The sequence below is a fragment of the Branchiostoma floridae genome, chromosome 10 (assembly GCF_000003815.2).
Source record: "Branchiostoma floridae strain S238N-H82 chromosome 10, Bfl_VNyyK, whole genome shotgun sequence".
Lineage (NCBI taxonomy): Eukaryota > Metazoa > Chordata > Leptocardii > Amphioxiformes > Branchiostomatidae > Branchiostoma > Branchiostoma floridae.
Window position 1 is genome coordinate 18,894,958 of NC_049988.1, and position 25,469 is coordinate 18,920,426.

At 42.5% G+C, this 25,469-nt stretch overlaps 2 protein-coding genes across 2 annotated transcripts; both read right to left on the reverse strand.

Moving 5' to 3' along the window:
• Positions 1-6,414: 6,414 nt before the first annotated feature.
• On the reverse strand, positions 6,415-9,441 carry LOC118424662 (leucine-rich repeat-containing protein 15-like). Its single transcript, XM_035833320.1, has 3 exons — positions 9,345-9,441; positions 8,472-8,579; positions 6,415-8,049 (listed from the first exon to the last, which is right to left on the reverse strand). Exons 2-3 carry the CDS (start codon positions 8,481-8,483, stop codon positions 6,514-6,516), a joined length of 1,548 nt encoding a protein of 515 aa, XP_035689213.1. The 5' UTR covers positions 8,484-8,579; positions 9,345-9,441; the 3' UTR covers positions 6,415-6,513.
• Positions 9,442-10,377: 936 nt separating this feature from the next.
• On the reverse strand, positions 10,378-23,945 carry LOC118424426 (leucine-rich repeat-containing protein 15-like). The gene is made up of 2 exons (XM_035832990.1): positions 23,917-23,945; positions 10,378-12,498 (listed from the first exon to the last, which is right to left on the reverse strand). The coding sequence occupies exon 2, from the start codon at positions 12,475-12,477 to the stop codon at positions 11,083-11,085; it is 1,395 nt and encodes a 464-aa protein (XP_035688883.1). The 5' UTR covers positions 12,478-12,498; positions 23,917-23,945; the 3' UTR covers positions 10,378-11,082.
• Positions 23,946-25,469: the final 1,524 nt, after the last annotated feature.

Below are 25,469 nucleotides of genomic sequence, written 5' to 3' on the forward strand. Positions count from 1 at the left end.
TTACACAAACTAAAAACACTTCTTCATTTCCTTAGCATATTCTTGTCAAATGTCTTATTTTTTCCATATGTCAATATTCGATACAAGCAGGTAGATAATACTTCATGTATATCTCTAATACTTCATATATATCTCTATGGAAATGCAACTTTAGTATCGTTCTTTCTAAAATGCTATTTTTTCGCAAACCAAGAAATGAATATGTACAAGTTTCAATGAAAATGACAGCTTTGTGCGTGGACTAGGTTTATTAAATACGCGCGCCGTAGCGAAGCTGCATGGCACTATTAGCTAGCGAAAAATTACAGCGTCATGCATAACTTTGCCTTCGATTCAGCTTCTTAAGTTTTTTTTTTATTTATTTTTGTTCATTTTCATCATCGGTCGACGTGATCAAATGTAGACATGTTCGCACATGTCTACACACGACGGGGTTATACCGCCCCTTACGGGGTGACATACCCTTTCGTAGGCTAATTACAAGACGGGGATGCGCCAGGTCTCCCGTCCGGGTGAATGATGTAATTCACCATGTGGCTGATACGAGACAGAGGTTCGCCAGGCCTCCATCCGGGTGATTTGAAGTGAATCACCAACTCCCGACAGAAGGATTTGCACCAACGCACACCGCACCATCGCACGTGTGGGGGTTCTTTAACGTGCATGGGGTGTGGCTCTCCCCATACACGGGACCTCCATTTAACGTCCTATCCGAGGGACGACTCATTTTTCACTTGAGTAAAGTGAGGAAAGTCGTGTAAAGTGCCTTTCCCAAGGGCACAAGACCGGCAACACGGTAGGCGGATTCGAACCGGCGACCTCTCGATCACGGGCCGAATACAATACCACTGTGCTACGCGGCCCCACTTAAGCCCCACTTGTTCATTTTACAAGAAAGAAAAGCATACCAAAAGAATACAGAAGGTAACACATACACCACGGATCCAAATCAAAAGTATAACATAATCAAACAAGCAGAAGAAAACAAATATGAATCAAGATAATACCAGCCAACTAAAGCAACAATAACACAGGAGAGAAAAAACACAACATATGGCTTTTCAGTAATTAGATACCTAATACATATATAAATAATGACAGGAGAAAAAAAAATTCAACCTAAGTCAGTTACACACAGTGTTTGAAATAAAGAAACTATGAGAAACAAAGCGCTATATGTCAATAATAAGGTCAGAAGAACACAATAAATAACTTTTGAGTATATGTGAAAGACTAATCACAGAAGGCCAAAGACAAAGAATCCCATTTAAGATAATGGTAGTCTAGCTTATTTCTTCTTTCAGCTATGACATATTCTGTTTTGTAGTGTATTTTAACAAATGAAATAAAGTGCTTTAAGAAGAGTTGTTTGCCTCTCTGCTTAAAGATGAAACGTTTTGCTAACAAAATTAACAGGTTATCAATTAAGTTCATATTTTTATATAAATCTCCTAAGATAACTGTTGCGAAATCTAGCCGTAAAGTCTGTTGTTGTACTCTTAAACCATGTTTCTATATCCCTCCAAAATTTACAAATTCTAGGACAGTCCCAAAATAAGTGCCTCACGGTTTCTATTTCATCATCACAGTTTTTACACATGGGATTCTCTTTAATTTTCCACAAATATAACATTTTGTTGGTGGATAAAAATTTGTGTAAAATTTTATACTGAAAGAATCGTAACCTGGGACAAATTGTAACGTTGTAGATCAGTTTAAATACATCTTTCCACGAAATAATCATATCAAATTCATCCTCCCAGTATCTTTGTATATTATCAGGATTACAAATTATGTTGCCTTTCTGAAGAAATGACGTATAGATAATTTTATTAATTTTTGTCGATTTTAACCATGAGTGATTTGTTATGGTGGGCAATATAGGACCTATCATAGGTTGTTTATCTAAAAGTTTTTTCCAAGTACTAGGTATAGCAGATAGTATTTGATTATACTCCAACTTATCCATAGTATAACCAAATTTTACCACCAAATCGTTGTAAGATAAGAACGTTCCTTTTGTATCTAATAGGTCATTTATATAAGAGATTCCACATTTTATTGGTTTAGTCCATATTATAGGCTTATTTTCAATTAAGATATTTGAGTTGGCCCATAGCAATTGTGATTTTACATCTTGAACAGTTTCCGGAGGTTTGAACTGAAAAGATAACCATGCTTTAATAACGTCTGTAAAGAAAGGGTTTGGAGGGACAAGTACAGATGAATGAGTAAACAGATGATTGATATGATCAGTAGACAGGTGCATGAATGGAAAAAGTCCCTGGTTAACTAACGGATTGGAGGCACTTAGCATTTGTTTGTAAAAAGAATTTCCAGTAAAAATCCGGGGAAACCATGAAGCTTTGCGAGTTTGATTAAAAGTAGGTAAATGTATTAAATTTAACCCCCCTTTTTCATATGAGTTATAAACAATTTACGTTTCAATTTTTCCGGTCTGGCGTTCCAAAGAAAGTTGAAAATTGTTTTTTCATAGATACGGAAGAAATCCTCTCCAGGTGATGGTAATGTCACAAACAAGTGAGTGAATTGTGAAACTACTAAAGTATTAACTAAGGTGATTTTCCCATAAAGTGTCAAATATTGATTTTTCCACGGCTGAAGTGTTCTACTTATCTTATTAAGCCTATTTCTGTAATTTTCTACCAAAGTTGAGTTATTTCCTGTAATGGTGATCCCTAGAAGCTGTACAGGGCCATTAGTCCATTTGATAGGTAGATCACAGGGGAGAGAAAACATGTGTTTTTCAAAGAGCCTATCCTTAAAATCATACATTTGTCAAAGTTCGGTTTTAAACCAGAAATAATTGAAAAATTCTTTAAATCTTCAACGAGTGCTAATAAAGATTGTGCTTCTAGTTACAGTGGAAAATTAGAATCATCAGCATACTGTGAGACCTTGGTTTCCAGAGTGTGTATCTTAAGTCCTTTTATGTGTTCGTTGGTCCTGATTTTTGTGGCTAATAATTCTACACATCAAATAAATAAGTAGGGGGAGAGGGGGACACCCCTGTCTAACACCACGGAGAAGGGGAAAGGGGTCAGAAATATGTCCATTATTTATTACTTTACTGGAAATGTTTTTGTACAAAACCGAAACCCATTTAATAAGAGATTCACCAAAACCAAAAAAGTTCAAAACCTTGAACATGTAATCCCATCTTAGGCTGTCAAAAGCCTTTTCGAAATCGGCTATAAAGATCAGTCCTGGTTTTTCATTAGTGTCATAATATTCAATTAATTCTAAAATTCTTCGTATATTCTCTCCAATGAATCTGTTTTTCAAGAAACCAGTTTGATCCTCATTTATCAAATCACTTATACAATTTTTCAATCTCAGTGAAATTACTTTGGAAATGATGCGCACGTCGCAGCACAAGAGCGATAAGGGCCTCCAATTTGTAAGTCTGGACGGGTCTTTGTCTTGTCCTTCTGAGTTTTGCTTTAATAAGAGTGATTAGTCCTACTCTTTGTGTGTTAGACAACTGTCCTTTATCATATGCATAGTTAAAGGATTGGAGCATAGGTTGCTTTAAGCTAGAGAAGAATACCTTATATATTTCAATTGGCAGCCCATCTAGTCCTGGGGCTTTTCCATTCTTAAAGCTATTAATTGCTATCCACAATTCTTTTTCAGTAATGGGACCTTCACAGGAGTTTTGTTGCTCTGAGGTTAAATGTTTATTAACGTTATCAGTACTTTGAAAAAAAGCAGAACAATTTTCCTCGTCCAAAGGCTTTGGGGGGGGGGGGGTTAAATGAATAAAGGGTTGAGTAAAAAGACTTTAATTTAGCCAATATTTGTAAAGGATCTTGGGTATTGTCCCCATCAGAAGTAGTTATATTTGTGACATTCTTTCTTTAATAGTTTCTGTGACTCAATAAAAAGAATTTATTACATATTTCCGAAAATTCCATCCAGTCCGCTTTTCGAACATAGTGCGTTTGTTCAGTTTTTCGTTCGTGTAGATTTTCAAGTTCACTTTGAAGTGTTTTTATTTCTTCTAGTAAGGTATCCGATGGGGTGTCTGTCTCATCCAATTCCTTAGATAATTCACTAATCCGCTTAGTTAAGTCTGCTGCTTTACTTGAATACATTTTATATTTATTTGATGCAAATTTGATAGTATGTCCCCTTAAGCAACACTTAAACGTGTCCCACACTGTTAGCGGGTCACTTGTCCCATTATTATTCTCAAAAAATTCTCTAATAAATACCTCGGTTTCTTTTACAAATGTAGCATCTTTTAGTAAAGTTTGATTAAACTTCCAATAATTTCTACCTTTAGGGAATGTTGCTGTTTGAACAGAAATACAGATGAGTTTATGGTCAGATTTCAATCGTCCTGCAACTGTTGCACTGACAACATTGGAGAGAAGAGAAAAGGATATCAAAAAATAATCAATACGGCTCGCTTGGTGGCGCCTACGCCAGGTAAATGTTACAGTTTTTTTTTATGTTTGAAACGCCAAACGTCAACTAAGTCTAGCTTTAATACCATGTCTAAAATCTTTTGCTGAGCAAGCGGATGATATTCTGTTGGATTGCGTCCTGCCCTATCAAGCATAGTATTTTGGACGGTATTAAAATCGCCTACGATAATTATATTTTCGCTGCATTCTTCTAAAGTTGCGATCTTATTTACAATGTCTTCAAAAAAGGCAGGGTCGTCATTATTTGGAGCGTACAAGTTAACTAAGCATACTCGTGTGTCGTGAATAGAGACATCTAGTATCAACAATCGGCCGTCATTATCTTTAATACAATTATGCACAACAAACTTTGTGTTTTTTCTAAATAATATCATGACTCCACGCATATTACTGGTACCGTGGTTAAAGATAATCGTGCCATCCCAGTCGTTACTCCAAGTCTCTTCAACTTTCACTGTCGAGTGCGTCTCTTGCATACATAAAACATCTAACGATTTTTCTTGTAACCATTCAAACACTTCTCGTCGCTTTTTATTGTTAGACAAACCGTTGGCGTTGTACGAGCCGATCTGAGTCAAAGATTTAGTCAAAGCAATGGTTTATGAAAACATAAAGTGAATCTTTCAGTTCCAGTTATAACGGCACTTAATTGCATAAGTGTGCAGTGCGATATATATTGAAGGATAAAAGCTCCTGTTCTGGCTGGTGTACATAGCATATACAAGCATACAATCATAAACATTGTCAAGATATAATAACTAAACTCTTATTTGTCCCAGAAAAGCTAGCATGACATAGTGTATACGTAACAACAATTTGACATCAATAAGTGTACATATCTTACAGGGATCCGTGGTAACAAGTAAACAACAACACATGTGTATACAAACAAGGCTCTGGGGCGCTGTCGCATACAGAAGAATGTCAATCTCATTAGAAAAGAAAAAAGAAACTCTCTAAATCAGTTCAACAAGCTAAGTCACATAAGGGCGTCTTGCTTCAGGACCCTTATACAGTACTCCATCTATGTAGAGTTGATCGACATTCATGATAGCATATTTGGGAGGTTGAGCCTTACGTGCCGCTCTCAAGACAGGGAGAAGCTTCCTTCTAACTTCTCTGATTTGTCTGGGGAAATCTTCAGATAGACCTATCATTGAATCTTTGAGATTTTTGGCAGCTAGCCTCACTCTCTCTCTTTCTTTGTACCAAACAAACTTTGCTATGATAGGTCTGGGCCGAACATTCTCCCCAATCTTTACTGGGCCGAGACGGTGTACTCTCTGGAATTTGATGAGGCTTTCACCACATCTTCAGGTGACTTCAGGCTATGTATCAATACCTGAGTTAACAGCCTTTCAGTTTCCTTAGGCTTTTCATTATTTTCTTCCAATATGTTGTAGAAAAGAAGGTTCTCCCTCCTAGAGTACGCTTCCAGTTGCACTTGTTTGTGCTGTGCAGTAACTTTCTCTTTTTCAAACTTCTTTTACAAGCTTCTTAAGTTTATCAGCCTTTCTTATCAGAATAGTCGGTAGTACTTTCCTATGGTGTTGTCTAACCAATAGGGAACCATGCAAACATGAGTGACATTGCATTTGAGTGACATTTGCATACGATCCTTAGGAGTTGGTTAATTGACAGTTTTTCTAGTTAGCTGTACTTGTAATACATTGTTCTGCCAGTTCATTCTAATGACGCTGAAGAAGAGTGATGGATGTCACTCGAAACGTCCGGAAGTAAATCCTTTCCTTTTATCCAGTTGTAGAGATTGAATTATATACAGTGGAAGCCAGTTAATTGCACGTCGGATAAACGCACACTTCGGTCAATTGCACGGAATCCCCAAATCCCGTGGTGGTGCGGTCCAACTGTGTAACTTCGCATTAACGCACAAGCCGGATAATTGCACGGAATTCGCTGTCAAATTGGGTGTGCAATTAAGCGGCTTCCACTGTATTTGAATATTGTTTACCTGGATGTATAACCTTCATAAATACGTAGTCAGTAGCAACAAACACGGGACTCGAACTCGTGATCTCTTGATCTTGTGTCCACTTGCCTAGCCATTCAACGTGACATACAAGGATATTAGACACAAAGCAGCCATGCCTATAGGGTTGAGGCCAACCATTCTAGTAGCGGCACAAGTCAGGGCATTTTTTGGGATTTCGTCAAGCGAATTGCCGAACCAACGGATCGGACTTATACACGTCACAATGGAATCGAACCAGGGGAACTCCGGGCAATCGTACATGGGTTTCCACTCGCACGTGCAGTCAACGTCAACTTCCCACAACTTCGTCGATACGTTCTGTGAAGGAAGCACGTCGCAGGTGATGTTCACCAGCGGGTTTTTCTCCAGATAGATGTCTTCTAGTTTTGGGAGGTCGCTAAAAGTACCGTTCTCTATCACCGTGAGCTCGTTAGTGTGGAGGTATAGAACTTTGAGGTTTCTCAAACCATAAAAAATGGTAGAAGGCAGGCTTTTTATGTCATTTTCCTGTAGAAACAAATACCAGAGGTCTTCAAGGCCTCTGAAGACGTTAGCATCGAGATTATCTAGCATATTGCCTTCCAGATGAAGGAATTTGAGATAAGTAAGGTTATCAAATATCCCGGGAGTTAGACTTGAGAGATCGTTTCCCGAAAGATCTATTTGCCTCAACTTAAGAAATGTACTAAAAAATCCTCGCTCAATCCTTACGATGGAATTGTTGGCAAAACTAAAGTGTTGGAGTCTGGGGTGATCTCCAAAGCTGCTACGGTTGAGCTCAACAAGCATATTGTTGTCGAGATGTAGTAAAATCAACTTGTCGAGGCCAAGGAAAAGGTTTTTCGGAAGAGAATCCATTTCATTTGCTTCAAGTTTCAGCGACTCGAGTTTGGGAAACCCGCTGAACACACCAGCTCGTAGGTTCCCCACAGAGTTACCGTTTAAATCTAAAGACTCAAGAGTGGATGGTAGGACAGCTAGAACGTTGTCTATGCTCTTTATATTATTCCTGGCTAACATTACTTTACTCAATGCTGGCATGCCCGCGAAAATACCAACAGGCAGAGAAGATATCCTATTCTCACTGAGATCAATGGATAATAGACTGGACAGCCCTCGAAAGAGCTCGACACTGAAGCTTGATATCAAGTTGTCTTCGAGGTCTAAGTAAGCTAATTTTGAGAGGTTTCGAAAGACACCAACCTCCAAAGCCTCTAACTTGTTATTATTTAAAACAAGCCGAGTGAGAGATTCGGCTGCCCAATCGAATGCCCCCACGTCCACAGACGATATCTTGTTACCAGAAAGCTGTATGCTGTTTAACAGGGGGAGGTTCGCAAAGGCTGTTGTCGGAATCGACGTGATTTTGTTCCCCCAGAGTATTAGAGTGGCAGTGTTGTTTGGCACACCGGTCGGTACCTCCGTCAGGTCATCATAGTCGCAGGACACGTACTGGTCCAGGCATTTGCAGGCCAGACTCTCTCCGGGACCCCTACAGGCTACCACGGGTTCTCCGTGCACAGGCATCAGATGCGTCATCAGAAGCAGTGCACATATTGTTCCGACGGCCTTGAGGAAGGACATGGTGAAAGCTCTCAGGCCCTGGAATTATAGAATGCAACCGATAAATTGATCGACAGCCACTCTGGAGTAAATGGCAATTCAATGTCATGGGAAGCAAGAACAAATAAGTCGGTCCCTATATGTAACAGTGGTATTCAAGCACCTCCAGACCGACAATGCAAAGCATGTAGGGACTGTAGGGACTTTTGGTGTAGTGGTTTACGTTGCCGGGTTGTGATCTGGCGGCCCGGGTGTGTATAGCCCAATTATGAGAGGACCTATCTCCAGGCAGATCTACCGTTGGCTAGCTATCAGGAGTTTAGCTGGCCAAGGAGTCGTCTGAGCCACAGGAAACGCTCCTTGGCCAGCCAAACTCCTTATCATGCCACCGGCAGATCTGCCTGGAGATTAGTTCTCTCATATTTTGGGCTATATAAAGTAAAATATGTGTAATCCAATACCTGCATCTTCATCGCTCGTTTGAGTAATTAAGATGCCTTGCTGTGACGTTGGCTATTTCTGGTTCGGAGCAAGGTCACGATGCCTGAAATGTGCACCCGTTTGGCATTCTGTGGAACAGAGAAGGGAGGCGGTTACTGCAGTATTCTTACTTAAAAGTAATTTGTAACGCAAATCTAGGGTGATTTTAGCAGTTGGAGAGCGTACAGTCCAATGGTTGGCGACCCAGCCTCTGTATCTGTATACGTCTGTATCCGAATGTGACCTGGGTCACCCCGTGTGACACCCCACCTCCCATCAAACGAATTTCCGCTGTAACAGTAAAGGACTCGAGCTCAGTGTGCTATACTGAAACACTCATGTATTAAACATCTAACGTTACATTGTGAACAACGCTTAACGATCAATTCAGGATAGCAAATAACATGCTACTAAAATCAGAGCAACCTATAATAATAATCATGATAAAGAATTCACATGTACAGAGCGGGGCAGCTAGGGTTCACGGTGAAATAAACTAAAGCTACTGGCTACGCCTCACATAGAGCCCTTCAATAATTAAATCAAGTCCACCCTTACACAAGGCAAGCCAAACATAAAGGACATAACCTCTACCAGGCTCCATAGGGTGCTGGAAAAATAGTAGAAATTAGCCAAATAAGACAGAAAACACGCCAGTGCAGTTGGAAACTGTGCTCCTCGGCCATTTCAGTCCTCTGGCGTGTTTCCCGTCTTATCTGGACAATTTCTATTTCTCTAGCGCCCTGTGGAGCCTGGTAGAGGCTATGAAGGACCTACAAGGAAGCGATGTTGCGTTTGTGACCTTTTGGAACGTACAACATATGCAATGGTTGTGACACTACGGCTTGACTCACCAGAGCTTGGCGTCCCTGAGAATGGCCCGATGTAAACCCTTATGGTGGCCCCTGATGGTGTCACGGTCATGTGCAACGAGGGTCTGCATGGGGGAATCCTGGCATTGCTTAACGGTAGATTAAGGAGAGTCAGCAACGCTTTGACGTAAAACTAATGATAGCCAACGACGCTTTAATTAAAGATTGTCTTAAAAGGTTGTGAAAGGTTTTGGAAGGGACTTGCTTCATACTCGATTGTATTCGCGGGGTGTTTGTCAAACATGGAACGCTCCGAGGTGATTTGGGGCATCTGCGCAATTTCTCCCCAACTTCCCGTATCCTTACCTCTGCTTAGAGGTTGATGAACTTCACATGGCACAAATGCTGCAAATACCGTACCATTTCCAAATGTGATGAAACCAGTTGCTAAAGCTACATACATGCAAATGAGATACTATCTTTGGTGTGCGTGCGTGTGTGTGTGTCTGTCTGTGTGTTTGTGTTTTCGGATACATGTGGTCAGCAAATCTATACGACCTCTGGCTGTATTGTGGTGACATTTGGTATCTGGGCAGGACGTGTAAAGGCGAAGTTCAAGGTCAACCATGAGTCTCCTGGCGACTTTTAATGTTTTTATTATACTTTTCAATATACTTAAACTCACAAATCTAGGTTTACAGTCCAAGTACTTTATAGGCTACTTTACGAACTAGCTAACACTCTGCATACGGTAACAATATTGTTAATTGGAACTATTCAAGCTCTAAGCAGTTGTTTAAAAGTCGGTGCTATTAATAGCCTACTTACAAAACTAAGTTGAAAACATTGTGCATTAAGGCAACACCAATTTAATTTCTTGGTTCACGGATTTTTTCATGAAAAATATGGAGCGAAAGGGCGAAATAAAAATAAAAATTGTAAAATGGTTGGGGTCAAGGTAACGGCTAATCCAAAACATAACGAAAAAAAGTTTTCAACTTGAAAAAAATACAAAAACACTATTATTGTACAGTAACAGCACCTGTACCCACGCTTTAAGGAGCTTATGATATAAAGGACAATTTGCTACACCAGAAAGTTGATGAATGGCTTCATTAATGGTGAAAACTTGCTGAGTGGTAATTTTTATTTTTATTTTTTTCCCAAAAAATAGGAGCGAGCGAATCCGTGAACCAAGAAATTAAATTGATGTGGCCTAATGCTGGAAATCACGTAAGAGCATTTCTCTCTCATGCACATTTTCATGCACTTTAAGTTTGTACATCTTCAGCCTTCATAACCATATTAAACTGCGTCTACATTTTACACAGTAATAGAAGTGCATCATCACTACAGCATATAAGATTGTGATGCAGTTTTACTGGTAAATATACGTAACAATATCTTGAGTTTATGAAGGTTAGACATCCAGGTAAACAATATTCAAACACAATTCAATCACTACAACTGGAGAAAAAACGGATATTTACTTCCGGACGTTTCGAATGACATCCAGGACAATAATTTTCCCCATGGTGTTGTCTGACCATAGGGAACTATCCTAACATGATTTACATTTGAGTGATTTTTTGCATATGATCCTAACGAGTTAGTGGTTAAACCAGTTTTTCTAGTTAGCTGTACTTGTATGGAATTGTTCTGCTAGTTCATTCTAGTGACGATGAAGAAGGGTGATGGATGTCACTCGAAACGTCCGGAAGTAAATATCTGTTTTTTATCCAGTTGTAGAGATTGAATTGTGTTTGAATAATATCTTGAGTTAAACACCGGTAAGTACACTAACCAACATGACAGCACTCGCCAGACCAAACCAACCTGTTCGTCCAAACCAGGCCGTGCTCGGAGCGCCACAAGTCAGAACGTCTTTCGAAATTTCATCCAGTTTGTCGTACCATAACTTTCTCGGTTTGATGCAAGTGACTCTGGAACCGAGGAACTCAAACTCAGGGCAGTCATACACGGGTATCCACTCACACGTACAATCTACGTCTATTGCGTAAAGTGACATATTCGTAGTAGGAAACATTTTGCAGCTTATGTTAACTAGTGGGTTCCCATTCAGTTGTATAGATTCTAACGTCGGTAAATTGAACGTGCTGTCTTCTATGACGGTTAGCTGGTTATTCTCAAGTTCGAGCCCCATGAGTTTAGACAGTGGTGAGAAGATGTCCTTTGGAAGCGAGGACAACGCGTTGTCGTTCAGATGAAGAAAATGCAGCCTCGTTGTTGCACGGAAAATGCCGTCGGGAAGGGTTTTAATGTTGTTATAACCCAATTGGATGGACCAGGCGTTGCGGAGGTCTTGGAAAAGATTAGCATCGAGACTTTCTAGTCGGTTCTTTTCTAGTCGGAGGAACTCTAACTCTGCGAGGTTATTGAATATTCCAGGAGGAAGGAACGAGAGATTGTTGGATTCAAGATTAACACTGCCTAGCGTCGGGAATCTACTGAAGAAATCAGTCTCTATCATTGAGATGTTATTGTTCTCAAAACTGATGACATTAAACGAAGGATGATCGCCAAAAACATTTCCGTTTAGTTGAACAAGCTGATTGTTATCAACAGACAAACGCCTCAATTTTTCAAGTCCGAGAAAAAGACCTTGCGCGAGGGAAGTGATGTTGTTATCGTTAAGGTAGAGTCTGGAGAGTGCTACAAGCCCGTTGAACACCCCAGCCTCTAGATTTCCGAACCCGTTTTCGTTTAGATTCAAAGCGGTCAAATTCTCAAATCTCGCAAAGACATCGCGATCTAATCTAGATATATTGTTCCCTTCTAGATCTAGCCTTGATACAAGGGTAGGCAGCGAAGGTAAAACGTTGTCTAAAGTTCTTATACCATTCCTTGCCAAGTATATGCTACGTAAAGCCGGCAGGTCGGAAAAAACGCCGACAGGCAGACTTGTTATACGATTCCCGTTGAGATTAAGACGGGACAGTTGCTGGAAGGCCATTTTCGGAAGTGAAGTCAGCTTGTTTCCAGTGAGGTCGAGGTTGGTGGTGTCGGTCGGTATACCTGACGGCAGTTCTGCTAAGTCTGCGCCGCGTGTGCAGGAGACGGTGTCGTCGTAGCAGGTGCAGGCGGCGCTGCGGCCGGAACTGTCACACGCTCGCTCGGGCCGCCCCTCTGCATGCCGGGTAACATGTGACGTCATCGCCAGCAGGACCCACAGCAGTTTGACCAAACTGTAGCAGCCGGAGATGGTTCCTTTTTGACCCTGGAGAAGGCAGGGAGACAGCGCTTTTTAACGTCAAGTTCGTTCAGCACAACAAAGCTAATGCTATGGCCCCATTTTGAAAAAAAAAGGTTGTCTCCAAACAGACCCTACGGTGCCTTAGAGATAGTACCAAATCCCGAGCACTAAGGCCTTCTGTTCAGGATAAGTTATGGTTGGTAATGACCGGGGGGCTTCGGTCGAGGCCTGAACAGAAGCAAAGTGCTACGCGCGGATGTCATCTGCTTTTTTTTTTTTTTCTTCTTCTTCTTTTCTAGGTTACAAGACATAACGAGTTTCTTAAGCACAACAAATCGCTAAATCTGATCCTTGATCTGAAGCTAGGCGCTGTCGGTAAATCCTTCCTATGGCACAGCTGGCTATCTCATACCCTGATATCACACCAGTTGCTATTCAGATTTCTATAAAAAGACATACAAACTAATCACTTGTAGCGTGGACTTGTCTAAATTGACCAAAACGGCAACGGTATAGTTTAGTTATATTAATGCTCACTTGCAAGCTTTGAACGGACACCACCCTAATTCAATGGACCAGTCCACTGAAAATTTGTTCTCAAACCCCTTCGCAATGAACTTCCAGTCAATTTTTCTGTTAATTTAACCTACTGTTGACCTGGAAATCCAGGCAATGAAGGGCCTTTTTTTTTAATTTTTTTTTTTTTTTAACAATAAACAATTCTGACCTCCAACTGGACTGCATGTAACCCCCCATCTCGCACTATGGCTCACCTCCAATCCCTGCCCCGCGACACCAATAATGCCATGTGGGGCTGTGTTATAACTGATCCTTCCCACAATGCCTTAGTGACACGGGACAGTACCAAATCCCGAGCACTAAGGCCTTCTGTTCAGGATAAGTTATGGTTGGTAATGACCGGGGCTCCACCCTATCGCCCTATCAGACGCTCCTAAATGTCATTTTCTATACCCCTTCTTCCAATACTCACAATACAGTAGAAGCCAGTTAATTGCTCCACGAATTACTGCACACTTCTGTTACGGGATCCCAAACCGGTACGTATACGGTCCAGCTGAAAAACTTGGCGTTGTTGCCCCGCCCCAGATAACTGCCCGAAATACGCTGGCAGATGGGGTGTGCAATTCATTGGCTTCTACTGTATTACTCTTCCTCTTCTATCTATCTGTCTTCCTAACCCTTTTCACTTCTACTGTCTTCCTACCCCTTTGTACTTCTCTCCCTCGCCTCTCGCTGATTTACTTTTCTCCCTCGGATCTCGCTGATCGTGGATCTCAGCATAACACGAATGTCCATGTACGCGTACTTACACATTGGGTTGTTTCTTCTCCATATGTGCCGACTGGTGCCCCCATGTCGTACCCCCCAGATATTCTTATATGTGTTACCCGATGTGTTCTTTACATCTGTTGTTATATGAAACCTCGTGTCCTGTCTTGTTTCTTTGTCCTGTCTTGTTTCCCCACCCTTGCTGGCCGGGATGTTGTCCATCCGTCATGTGGGTCAGCTAGGTTCTGTCCGGCTGTAGGTGATATCAAACGTGGGTCCGGTCTCTCTCGATCATGGGGGTTAGACTGTTCCACCCGTTGTGGCTCATCTAGATTTGTTTTCGGCCTTTGTACTCTGTGTTCGTTGGGCACGTGCCTTGTAAGTCACTTCTAGTGATGTATTTCCTGTTTGGTGGAGATCTACACTCGCAGTGGAAGATTCTGATGGACTAGCATGTCCCTCCTTTCTTCTTATCTCTTTCAACATCTCTGTAGTACACTTGCTGGCATGTCCATGCCAGTTTTGTCACAAAGACCATGCTAGTGTCACAAAGACGACATATTCGGTCGGCTTCTTCACTACGTTACCTCCAAGTTGCCGGCCGTTGTACTACTACACCTGACCTGCTTATCAACCCTTGCTTGCACGTTCTATTCCCCCAGAGTCTGACAATCGTCAATCAGCTTCTTTCCTACGACACAGATTTTAGAAAGAGCAATTGTGGCTATTTTGGCTGTGTTTGAAAAGAAATGACCGGTCCGTCTTTGACTGAAGGCCCGTTTGTCGTTTGTAACAGCAATCGACATTTTTCTTTTTTCTTTCTATGTGTGCACAAAGTAAGGTGTACCACACATTTACGACCAGTCAAATTGATTCCGGTTGACACCTCCGTCACGTGACTTACGGCAGCTGTCTGTTCTTCCTCCATACCTTGCTCTGCTCTTGATATAAAACTCTTATCTCTAATGAAAATATTCTGACCTTGTTTTTTTTTTTTTTCTTTGTGCCGCTGTGAGGCTTGGAAGGGCTGATATATGGGACCGACCCCTAAATACCGCCCGTTTTCCGGCCTATACCTTCACCAATGATCAAGTACCAGGCGTCTGTGTGCTCGAAGTTTGTGTTTGCTTGTTCCACCACTCTGCTCAATATGAGTTTCATGAATGGTGAGATTCAGGGCTTATCTACTGTAATTGCACCAACCATTCCCTGACCAGTTCCGACTCATACACCAACCACAGCACCGTACCTCGCGTGCGCCTTGCTGGTGGAATCACTTCGGCGCTTCTGTCAACATGACACCGGTTGTAGTCCCCATCAATGAGGAAATAGGAAAATCTTATTGCCTTGCTTCCCTCTTGTCATGCCTGTTGTGCTATCGAGTCGTGTGTTTTATGGTGGCCTATGCCGGTGTGTCCCAGATGTGTTTTGATTCTTTGTCTTGTGTTTTCTATCAATGCGGTGATATAGGCATGACATCTCTCGCCTTCGTATTTTCCTTCAACATCAAGAAACCAGTCTAAACCGAAATGCTCTCATTTCTTGAACAGACACCGCTCTCCGCCAATATTTAACATGTTTAATAGGACTCACGAACAGCCCCCTACAGCAGCCACCCTACAGGCCAAATGTTTTGGTCTATAATGTGTGCTCCTCTTGTTCCCCCAATGAAAAAGTTGACCAATGAGTCAATGGGTTTGAGTTTTTTCCCATCCTAGCCTTTTGTTGAATATTGTACGGGTGATAAGTGAAGTCTCTTCCCAGAACAGTGATTCTCACTGTCTCTCGACTCGAGGCGGGTATTTCTCACCGTTTGTATATCTCCCTCAACTCCTGTCATTGCCATCTTTCCGCAAGAATTTCCACCAAATTGTTAGAATTACCACCCCTGTGGGAGAAGCCATCCCAACACCTGGCCGATCCTGGGAAGGAGGGCCCTGTAATGAATATGTTCCCGAACGATCTGGGGACCTTGCCGCCACGTCAGAGCTTTGGTAGCTGGTGTTTGACCCTTGCGCGTAATGTACCAATGTCTGTAGGTCCAAGCTCGAGGTGCGCTGACACAGCCGGTTATGTAACCGTGAGTCGACGTGTTACACATTGCTTTTCATATGCGACTAGCTGCCAGTCTTGTTTACTCTCAGACCTATACTTGAGGATGGAAGTCTATTACACCTTTTTTTTTTTTTTTTTTTCTCTCCCTCTCTCTTCAATGTTTGATAGTTGGTACATTTACCAGTCCTATATACATATATACAACTTATGTATAGTTTGGGCAGTTTTCTCCCTCTACCTTCGAATGACATTCGCCGTTGATATACGTTGTGCTCGTTTACCCATTTAGCGTCACACTCTCAGAAATAAAAAATCCTACCCAGAAGTTTATTTCTGGTCCGTGGTCACCTCTGTCCAGCCGGGACACTTGAGTCTGCCAGTCTTACATTCAATCAAGTCTACGGAAACCCACACATTTCATCATTCCAGGTATACACATGTATAGGGACCTAACATTACCCAGTCCGAATACTTTGGTTAGCCCAAGATTGTCATTTCGGAGCCTCTGCTCATTCCGGATGCAACAGCTCGACTGTTCATCATCGTTATCTATGACAAGGTATCGTCGTCCACACATGCAGCAAATCTGCCCAGCCTAAGTGCCACATGTAACATTATTGAAAACACAAAATCACCATGGGGGTGGGGGGTCCTGTCTTGTCTTGCCTATTGTTTGTCTCTTTATCTGTCATATGTGCTGCTGACACATTGTCAAATAAAGATGTCCTGACAGTTTGATCAATTATGCTGCTGTCTCACAGATTCATCAGCCCTTCGCACTGTCTTTCTGTATTATCTCGTCTCCACAGGGGTTTGTTAGCATTTCTTCCAGATGGTTGATCTATTTGTTAACACATTGAAAATATGCGCCACATAACATGTCTAAACACTTGTACACTACTAGTATATTACTCAGGCATGCATTCATGGACCCCACCTCACTCTGGCCGAACTCAGTAGTCGGAACGAACCAGCGAGAGGCGAGGAAGAGGTTAGGGGTAGGAAGACATGAACATTACCTACACAACGGTGTGTTAGTGTCTGTTACAATGTTATCGCAACATCAGATCAAATGTTTGCACTCTCCGGCGAGCGTCTTTGCCCGCCACACATGTTCCTAGTACTCGATAGTAGTATATCTCCATCCGCAAGTCTACGGTCAGTTGAGTCCGTACGCTTTCCCAGGTATTTTGCCCGTCCGTTTGCAATATGATATCTTCTGGGTTGCAGACCCTAGCATACCATGTATTTTCCCTCTGAGAATTCAATGGCGGTCATACTCTTCGCTCGGGCATCCTGTCAAGTCTCTCTCCTTTTTTTTTTTTCCTTTCTTTCTCTCTTATTTCAGCAGTACTGTTTGTGAAAACACAGCTTGAATGATGTGTCATAAACTAAACGTGCGTCCACGAATCTGTATTCGGGTGACAACGTCTGCCCGACCATTTGCAAATTTTTAAACCTATGAGAACACCTGCATGTCCCAACTCCCAACCGCATTGTTTCATTCTTCATCTTGGCCGGGGTTACAACTCCGGAAAACACAAACAATACTAGCCCACTCGTACATCCAAGTTATTGATCAAGTTTCTGGGAGGACTTGAACGTCCTGCCAGGAAGTTTGTATTATTGTAAGCAAACCTGAAACCATCCCCTCTTTCAACCTCCTTGCTGAAACAGATCTGTCGTCCACTGCTTGCCGCCCGGCTTCTACCCGGCACGTTTAAACCAAGTTTTCATTTACTTTTGGACAGGGAGTCCAAACTCCCACTCGGTCAGTTTAAAAATTCGATTATTCGGGGGGCACCAAGCCCACACGTAAGTTTAAACATTCGCTTGCGTTCGGGGGGCACCGAGCCCATACCCGGTAAGTTTACACATTCACATCCAAAGTGTTCGGGGAGCACCAATTAAGCTCCTACCCGGTAAGTTTACACATTCACATCCAAAGTGTTCGGGGAGCACCAATTAAGCTCCTACCCGGTAAGTTTACACATTCACATCCAAAGTGTTCGGGGAGCACCAATTAAGCTCCTACCCGGTAAGTTTACACATTCACATTCAAAGTGTTCGGGGAGCACCAATTAAGCTCATACCCGGTAAGTTTACACATTCACATTCAAAGTGTTCGGGGAGCACCAATTAAGCTCATACCCGGTAAGTTTACACATTCACATTCAAAGTGTTCGGGGAGCACCAATTAAGCTCATACTCGGTATTTTAAACATTCACGTTTGTTCGGGGAGCACCAATTAAGCTCATACCCGATATTTTAAACATTCACGTTTGTTCGGGGAGCACCAAGCTCATACCAGGCAAAAACATTCACTTTCAGTTGGGGAGCGCAAACTTTCCCCGGTAGGATTTTACCGAAAATCTTTATTTCTCTTTGGTTGGGACCACTCACACCAAAATGGTCCTGGCACATGACAGTAAACACGGCTCATTATCAATCACGGCACAAAACTCAATCCTCACCGACGGATCACAGATGGATCAAACTGTTGCCGACTGTAATTGACCGATAGCAAATCTGAGGGAACACATACAACAACTCCTTTTTCACCATAGAAGTAATCAGATGGCCTCCTTTCCTATTATCACACAAACGTATACAAATGTTTCCCTCTTTGAGTACAATAGAAAAATGCACATTCTGAGCTGAATGCCCTGCTTGTCCCTCACTTACTATAAACGAATCACCCCTGGCACCCCTGACGTGCCACATATGTGCTCTTCCAATCTGAGATAAGAGCCAGATCAGCCAGATACACACATCTTTGCAACAAGGCCCCCCATGTTGGCCTTAAACCTTCTGTGAGCCAAACTTAAAACCTTGCTACAAAAGTATTCCTTATTAGCAGGCAAACATTGTTGTACACAGGAGACAATGGTAACGCAATGCATGTCAACAACAGGCAGTTAATGTGGGAAGCAACAGAACAGTTGAAAATCTTCAACTCTGACATGACTCAGATCACAATCTCTGGCAGTATGAGAGCCTTTAGTAAGTTACTCCTTGCTCCGTGATCCACTATGTATGTCCACAGATCAAAATTGGAATCGGTAAGTTACTGTACCTCACAGGACATAGGGAAAAATGTCTCATCAAAGAAACCCAATTTCCTGGTCCTTGCAGTGGGATGTATGGAGGAGGAAAACCAGCCATCGGTGTCCCAGTGACAGGAACATCTCATCTTGACCCTCAAAACAGTGGAAAGACGAAACCAAGAAACTTATCAATACAGCCCCTCGACGTTCCATCCGTAGCAAGGATGCGTTCCTGTGGCTCTACTCTTCTAACCCCAGCTAACTGAGGTGACATCCGCGCGTAAAACTCACTACAAGGCAGGAGCAGTTATGGTGTGACCTTCTGTCTCCAAGGCGCGACACCAATAATGCCATGTGGGGCTGTGTTATAACTGATCCTTCCCACAATGCCTTAGTGACACGGGACAGTATCAAAGCTGGCCAAGGAGTATAGCCGGCTCTGGTGCCCGTTTGACTACCTTTGGCCTGCTATACTACTTTGCCAGCTTTGATACTATCCCTAAGGCACCATAGCGTCTGCTTGGAGACTAAAAAAAAGGGTCCCTTCAGGGTAATTTATTGGTTGCTTTTCTGCACTTTAGGGCGTGACAGCTATTGGGCGCAGTGGGACACCATGAAGCTACGGGCTAGTTAGGGGCAGGGCCGGGACCCTGAACCTTTTTAACATCATCACCAACTTTCTAACTCGGAGTTAAAATCAAACCGGGACCCGGCAGTAAATAGACGGCGTAAGAACACCGAGAGGTGCCCCTGCGACATCACCGGGAAAATCTGCGGCTTCAGAGGCAGACCGGGGCTACCGCTACGGGCACAGGCGCAAACGGGGCCACATCATTTGCAGGGTATCTATACGGGTCGTTTTTAAAATTTTACTTTGACCTATTCTGGTTGTGTATAGATCCTGATTGTAGTGTACCCGGTTTCTTGTAAACCACCTAGGTATAACCGTACTCAGACAGAGGAACAACATGGCGCCGGCGTGACGTAAAATCCAACATGGCAGCGCCCATGGGCGCCAACGAAAAAAAGAGAGGTTTTGCTATCACATAGTGGTAAGCAACGTTATCGATCCACACGCCGACTCGATGCAGACATCAGAGAGCAACTGGGAATATGCATAACAAGGACACCATTTACACAAGCACGTAGCTGAGACTGTGTCCACGTCTAGCGGAAAAAAAATAGACATTAAACAAGGACATCGACAACAACAAGTAGCCAAAAATCATGGTGACAATTGTCGTCTTATACAGCCAGCTGGCTTTTCATTTGACGTCATCTGCGCCATGTTGGATATCAGCGCATGTCTGTAATTACTTAAGCACCCGAATATGCCATTTCTTAATCCAATTACCCTCCAACATATGGTCACAGGGGATTCAAATCATAATCATACCAACGTCAATACAAAGCTTGTGTATATATATCCGGACGCTGGTAACGACTGAATACGATACCTGCATTGTCAGTCCTATTGTTGTGTGGAACCTGGATCTGTCATGGTAACGTTGGGTGGACTCTCCTGCGCATGCGCCACGGTGTGGTGTGGTCTCTTCTGTCGGGGGACAAATGAATGAATGAATGACATATTTGTTTGTTTGTTTGTTTGTACGATTTAGTAACACTGCTTTTATTGATTCTTATACACCACAGTATCACAGCACGTAATAATTTAGATATTCATGGCAACATTCCGAAGTAAACAAGTAAACAAGGCTAGGAAATATATCAGCAGATTTTGTAAAGATCATCATCATCATCAAGACCACCACCACCATCATCATCATCATCATGTAAGTACGCTCCAGATAAGACTCTGATATACCTTCACAGCAGAGCATCAGTGAACCTTCCCCGTATCTACCAATCCAATTAAATCCCCTAGCTAGTCCGCTGACCGAGATTCTCGACAACACTAAATTTTCTCGAGACCAGTCTTGCAGCGTCTGACCTCAATTTACGCCTCTCTAAACCACACCGATCACACATACACCGAATAAGTACATAGTAAAGACATAAAATCTGGTCTAGAACCACAAATAAAGTGCTGTTTTTTACCTGTTAGCAGGCGCATGCACTGTTCAACATGTCCAATCATGATACACTAATACATACAGTAGCCGCCACGAATAACATGGTCTACAAATACGGTCTATAGCTACATTGCCTATCAAGGCCCTACAAGCGATCAGACCGGCCTCTTTATTCTACGTGTATGTAGATATCTTAATAATCTTTTATCGTTTATATAGCAAAGTGGGTCTATCAAATATGGGACCTACCTCGCCCCGTACAGCTCGATGTAAGCGTGTGTAAGATGTGGATTTGGATTCCCTTCTGTGATTCTCCTTTCAGGGTCGGTCAAACGTTTAATATCTGAAATCTCACAGCAGATGTTTGGAGGTAAAATTGGTAGGGTTTCCCAGCTGTCTGTTTGTAGGAAAATGTCATCATATGAAGACCTGTACAGGCGGGATGGGTGGGTTCTGGGTTTGTCGGTAGGACGCCGGGACTGTACGCTAAATGCAGCAAGAGGATTACACACCTCCGTGGTGGTATTGTTTTTTTGGGTGTGTTGTGTGCATGTGTGCGTGTGCGCGCGCGCGTGTGTGTGTGTGTGAGCGTACGCTAACTATATATCCTCTGGATGGATTGTGGTGATATTTGGTATCTGGGTAGGACTCATGAAGGCGAAGTTCCAGGTCAAACATGAGTCTCAATGTTTTTATTAAATTTTTGATACATGTTTAACTCACAAATCTAAGTGTACAGCCCGATCGGGTAGTTCATATGTTATTTTTAGAGCCAGTTAACACAAACACTCTGCATATGGCAACAATATAGTTACTTGAAAGGATTCAAGCTCTCGGCAGTTGATCAAAACTCGGTGCTAATTAAATTTATAACTACTGTAATTACATATACAAAACATAAGTTGAAAACATGCTGGTGCAATAATGCTGGAAATCATGAAACCATATAACCTGACCATTGTTACTGTAATTCTTAAAGGTTCTACATTAAAACTCGATGCTAGGTACCATAATTACAAAGCTAAGTTGACAACATTGTGCACTAATGTTGGAAATCATGACATCATACGTGTTTCTCACTGCACTGCGCGAACTTGCGCCAAATTACCCCCAGACAGCCGCAAAGAGGCGCAAAGTTGGTGCAATCTCCTCGCGTAATTTGGCGCACTCTGGACAGTTCGATACCAGCTTTAGCTACCAATCATACTGTGTTTACGTCTGGTATTTTGATAATAGCACATTTTTGTATAACATATAAGATGGCCAAGTATTCTAACCTATTATTGGTGGACACATGTCAACGATACCTGTGTTTAAACACTGGTCTATGTTAGACACTATTAAGCGCGCTAACTAACATGACAAGACTCGCCAAACCAAACCAACCTGTTCGTCCAAACCAGGCCGTGTTCGGAGCGCCACAAGTCAGAACATCTTTCGAAATTTCACCCAGTTTGTCGTACCATAACTTTCTCGGTTTGATGCAAGTGACTCTGGAACCTAGGAACTCAAACTCAGGACAGTCATACACGGGAATCCACTCACACGTACAGTCTATGTCTATTGCGTAAAGCGACATGTTTGTAGTAGGAAACATGTTGCAGCTTATGTTAGCTAGAGCATTCCCATTTAGCTGTATAGATTCTAACGTCGGTAACTTGAACGTGCTGTCTTCTATGACGGTTAGCTGGTTATTCTCAAGTGCGAGCCCCGTGAGCTGAGAAAGTGGTGAGAAGATGTCCTTCGGAAGCGAGGACAAGGCGTTGTCGTTTAAATGAAGGAAGTGCATTCTCGTTGTCGCGCGAAAAATGCCATCGGGAAGGGTTTTGATGTTGTTATAACCCAACTGGATGGACCAAGCGTTGTGGAGGTCTTGGAAAAGGTTAGGATCGAGAATTTCTAGCCGGTTCTTTTCTAGTATAAGGAACTCTAGCTCTACGAGGCTGTCGAATATTCCAGGAGGAAGGAACGAGAGATTGTTGGATTCAAGATTAACACTGCCTAGCGTCGGGAATCTACTAAAGAAATCAGCCTCTATCATTGAGATGTTATTGTTCTCAAAACTGATGACGTTAAACGAAGGGTGATCCCCAAAACTGTTTCCGCTAAGTTGGACTAGCTGGTTGTTTTCCACCGACAAAAGGGTTAATTTTTCAAGACCGAGAAAAAGTCCCTGGACCAGGGAAGTGATGTTGTTATCGTTAAGGTAGAGTCTGGAGAGTGCTACCAGTCCGTTAAACACCCCAGCCTCTAGATTTCCGAACCCGTTTTCGTTTAGATTCAAAGTGGTCAAATTCTCAAATCTCACAAAGACACCACGATCCAAACGAATGTTGTTCCCTTCTAGATCTAGCCTTGATACAAAAGTAGGCAGCGAAGGTAAAATGTTGTTTACATTCTTTATACCATTCCTTGCCAAATATATGCTACGTAAAGCCGGCAGGTCGGAGAAAACGCCCACGGGAAGACTTGTTATACGATTCCCGTTGAGATCGAGTCGCACCATGCTTATTAACCCTCGGAAAACGCCCGCTCTCAAGTCGGCCAGCATGTTATCATTCAGCATTAAGGATTCCACTAATGGCAAGTCTTCAAAAGTCCCCACTTCCAGATTAGATAGTTTATTCCTGTCTAATCGCAGCTCAGTCAGGCTACCATCTAGACCATCGAATGCTCCGAGCTGAATTTCAGAGATCTCATTACGCGACAGAGTGAGTACTTTTAACTTAGACAGTTGCTGGAACGCCGCTCTCGGAAGTGACGTCAGTTTGCTTCCGGTGACGTCGAAGTAGAGTGTGTCGGTAGGTACCCATGAAGGCAGTTCTGTTAGGTCCCTTCCGCAACCGAAAACGGACCCAAAGTCGGACTCACACGTACAGGCGGCGCTGCGTCCGGAACTGTCACACGCTCGCTCAGGCTGCCCCTCTGCATGCCGGGTAACATGTGACGTCATCGCCAGCAGGACCCATAGCAGTTTGGTTGCCTTGGAAACGGGTTTTCTCTGCTCCTGGAAAAGAAAATTAAAGCGACAGTGCATTTTAATGCTACGGTCTTTCTACATAACCAAGGCTAACTCTACGCCTCAGTAGGGCATGCTTAAACTGAATAGAACAAGATGGCGCCGGCGTGACGTCACATCCAATATGGCAGCGCCCGTGGTCGCCAACGAAAACAAAATAGGTTTTGCTATCGTAAAGTGGAGCTAATTTTCGCTCCCGACATCGATTGGATGCACACATCGTTAAATACCTAGGATAAGCATCTTGGCATGAGAAACGAGAGGTTGCTGGGAAAAATGTAGACTCTTGATGGGGAAAATCGTGACCTTTGTCTTATATGCCATCATGTCAGTGAGTTTAGCTAACAGAAAAAGACGGCATATAAGAAAAAGGTTACGATGAGCGGAAGGAATATGGTGGATTCCACATGAAAGCTTTTCACCAGCATGCAGCAAACTAGTCGTATCAGTTTAACTTCTTGATTCCTATGACGCGATACAATACCTTTGTGTGTATATAGACGTATAAGACTCATTAGGACTTTAAATGATGTAAACTATACGTATACCTCTGTTATATACTTTGTTTGACCCTTGCCTCTTCCCTCATGACCTCAATGAAAAGCGGCCTGCAGGCTGATTTCAGCTTGAATCATGAATAAACAAAGGTTCAAACAAACAGACAAACCTTCATCCTGTCAGTACGGGTGTGATGTAGCTGGCACTTTCACAGCAACGTTGGGATGACTTTCTTTCCCTCGAGCCGCAGGATGGGGTGTTCAGTACCCTCAAGTCAACACCAGCTCCCTTCTGTCGGGATAAGGCGCATTATGAATATGTAGTATCATTGTATAAATGGATCTATTACTGTTGCCTTACATTGTACCAAGTACAAATGTCGTATAATAAAGCTCGTTCATTCATTCATATAAATCAACAGCGAGTGAATCAATGAATGAAGGAAGGAAGGAAGGAAGGAATAAAGATTCGTTATATGCTACGTAATATTTGGACAATACAAAAAGTAGATTTTCCTGCCATTTCTTTACATAGTAAGCTAAGTCTACCCTTTAGCATTGAATATCAAGGCTCAGTGAGAGAAGTTGCAACATCAGTGCATCAAACAAACATGTCAGATGATGTCTACAAACTGTGATCTTCCTACATGGACCTCCATGCTTCCTAGGGAAACACGCCCACATCTGGCTTATCAGTGTCTTGTGTGCCTGACTGCACAGTGGGGTGTCTGATGACAGTTGCACCAGAGTTTGTGAAAAACGTAATATTTGCAAGATTTCTTGCAGTTTTGAAGGTAATGTAACCTCAGCTTATTGATACCCTACAAAATAGACTAAGTGCATGATTATATACTATTCTGAAGTGAAAAAAAATTGAGTGTTTGAAAAGAAGAAGATCTTCCCCTGTAGCCAGCTGGAGTGTGATAAACTCATTAGCCCACCCCCTAGGGTGCCTACTGGAGGCCTGGAAGTTGTTACTTACAGCCAAGAGGGTCTATTATAACTTGGGAG

Excerpts from the sequence above, each read along its gene's own strand:
- LOC118424426 (XM_035832990.1), bottom strand. The coding sequence starts at position 12,477 with ATGACGTCACATGTTACCCGGCATGCAGAGGGGCGGCCCGAGCGAGCG.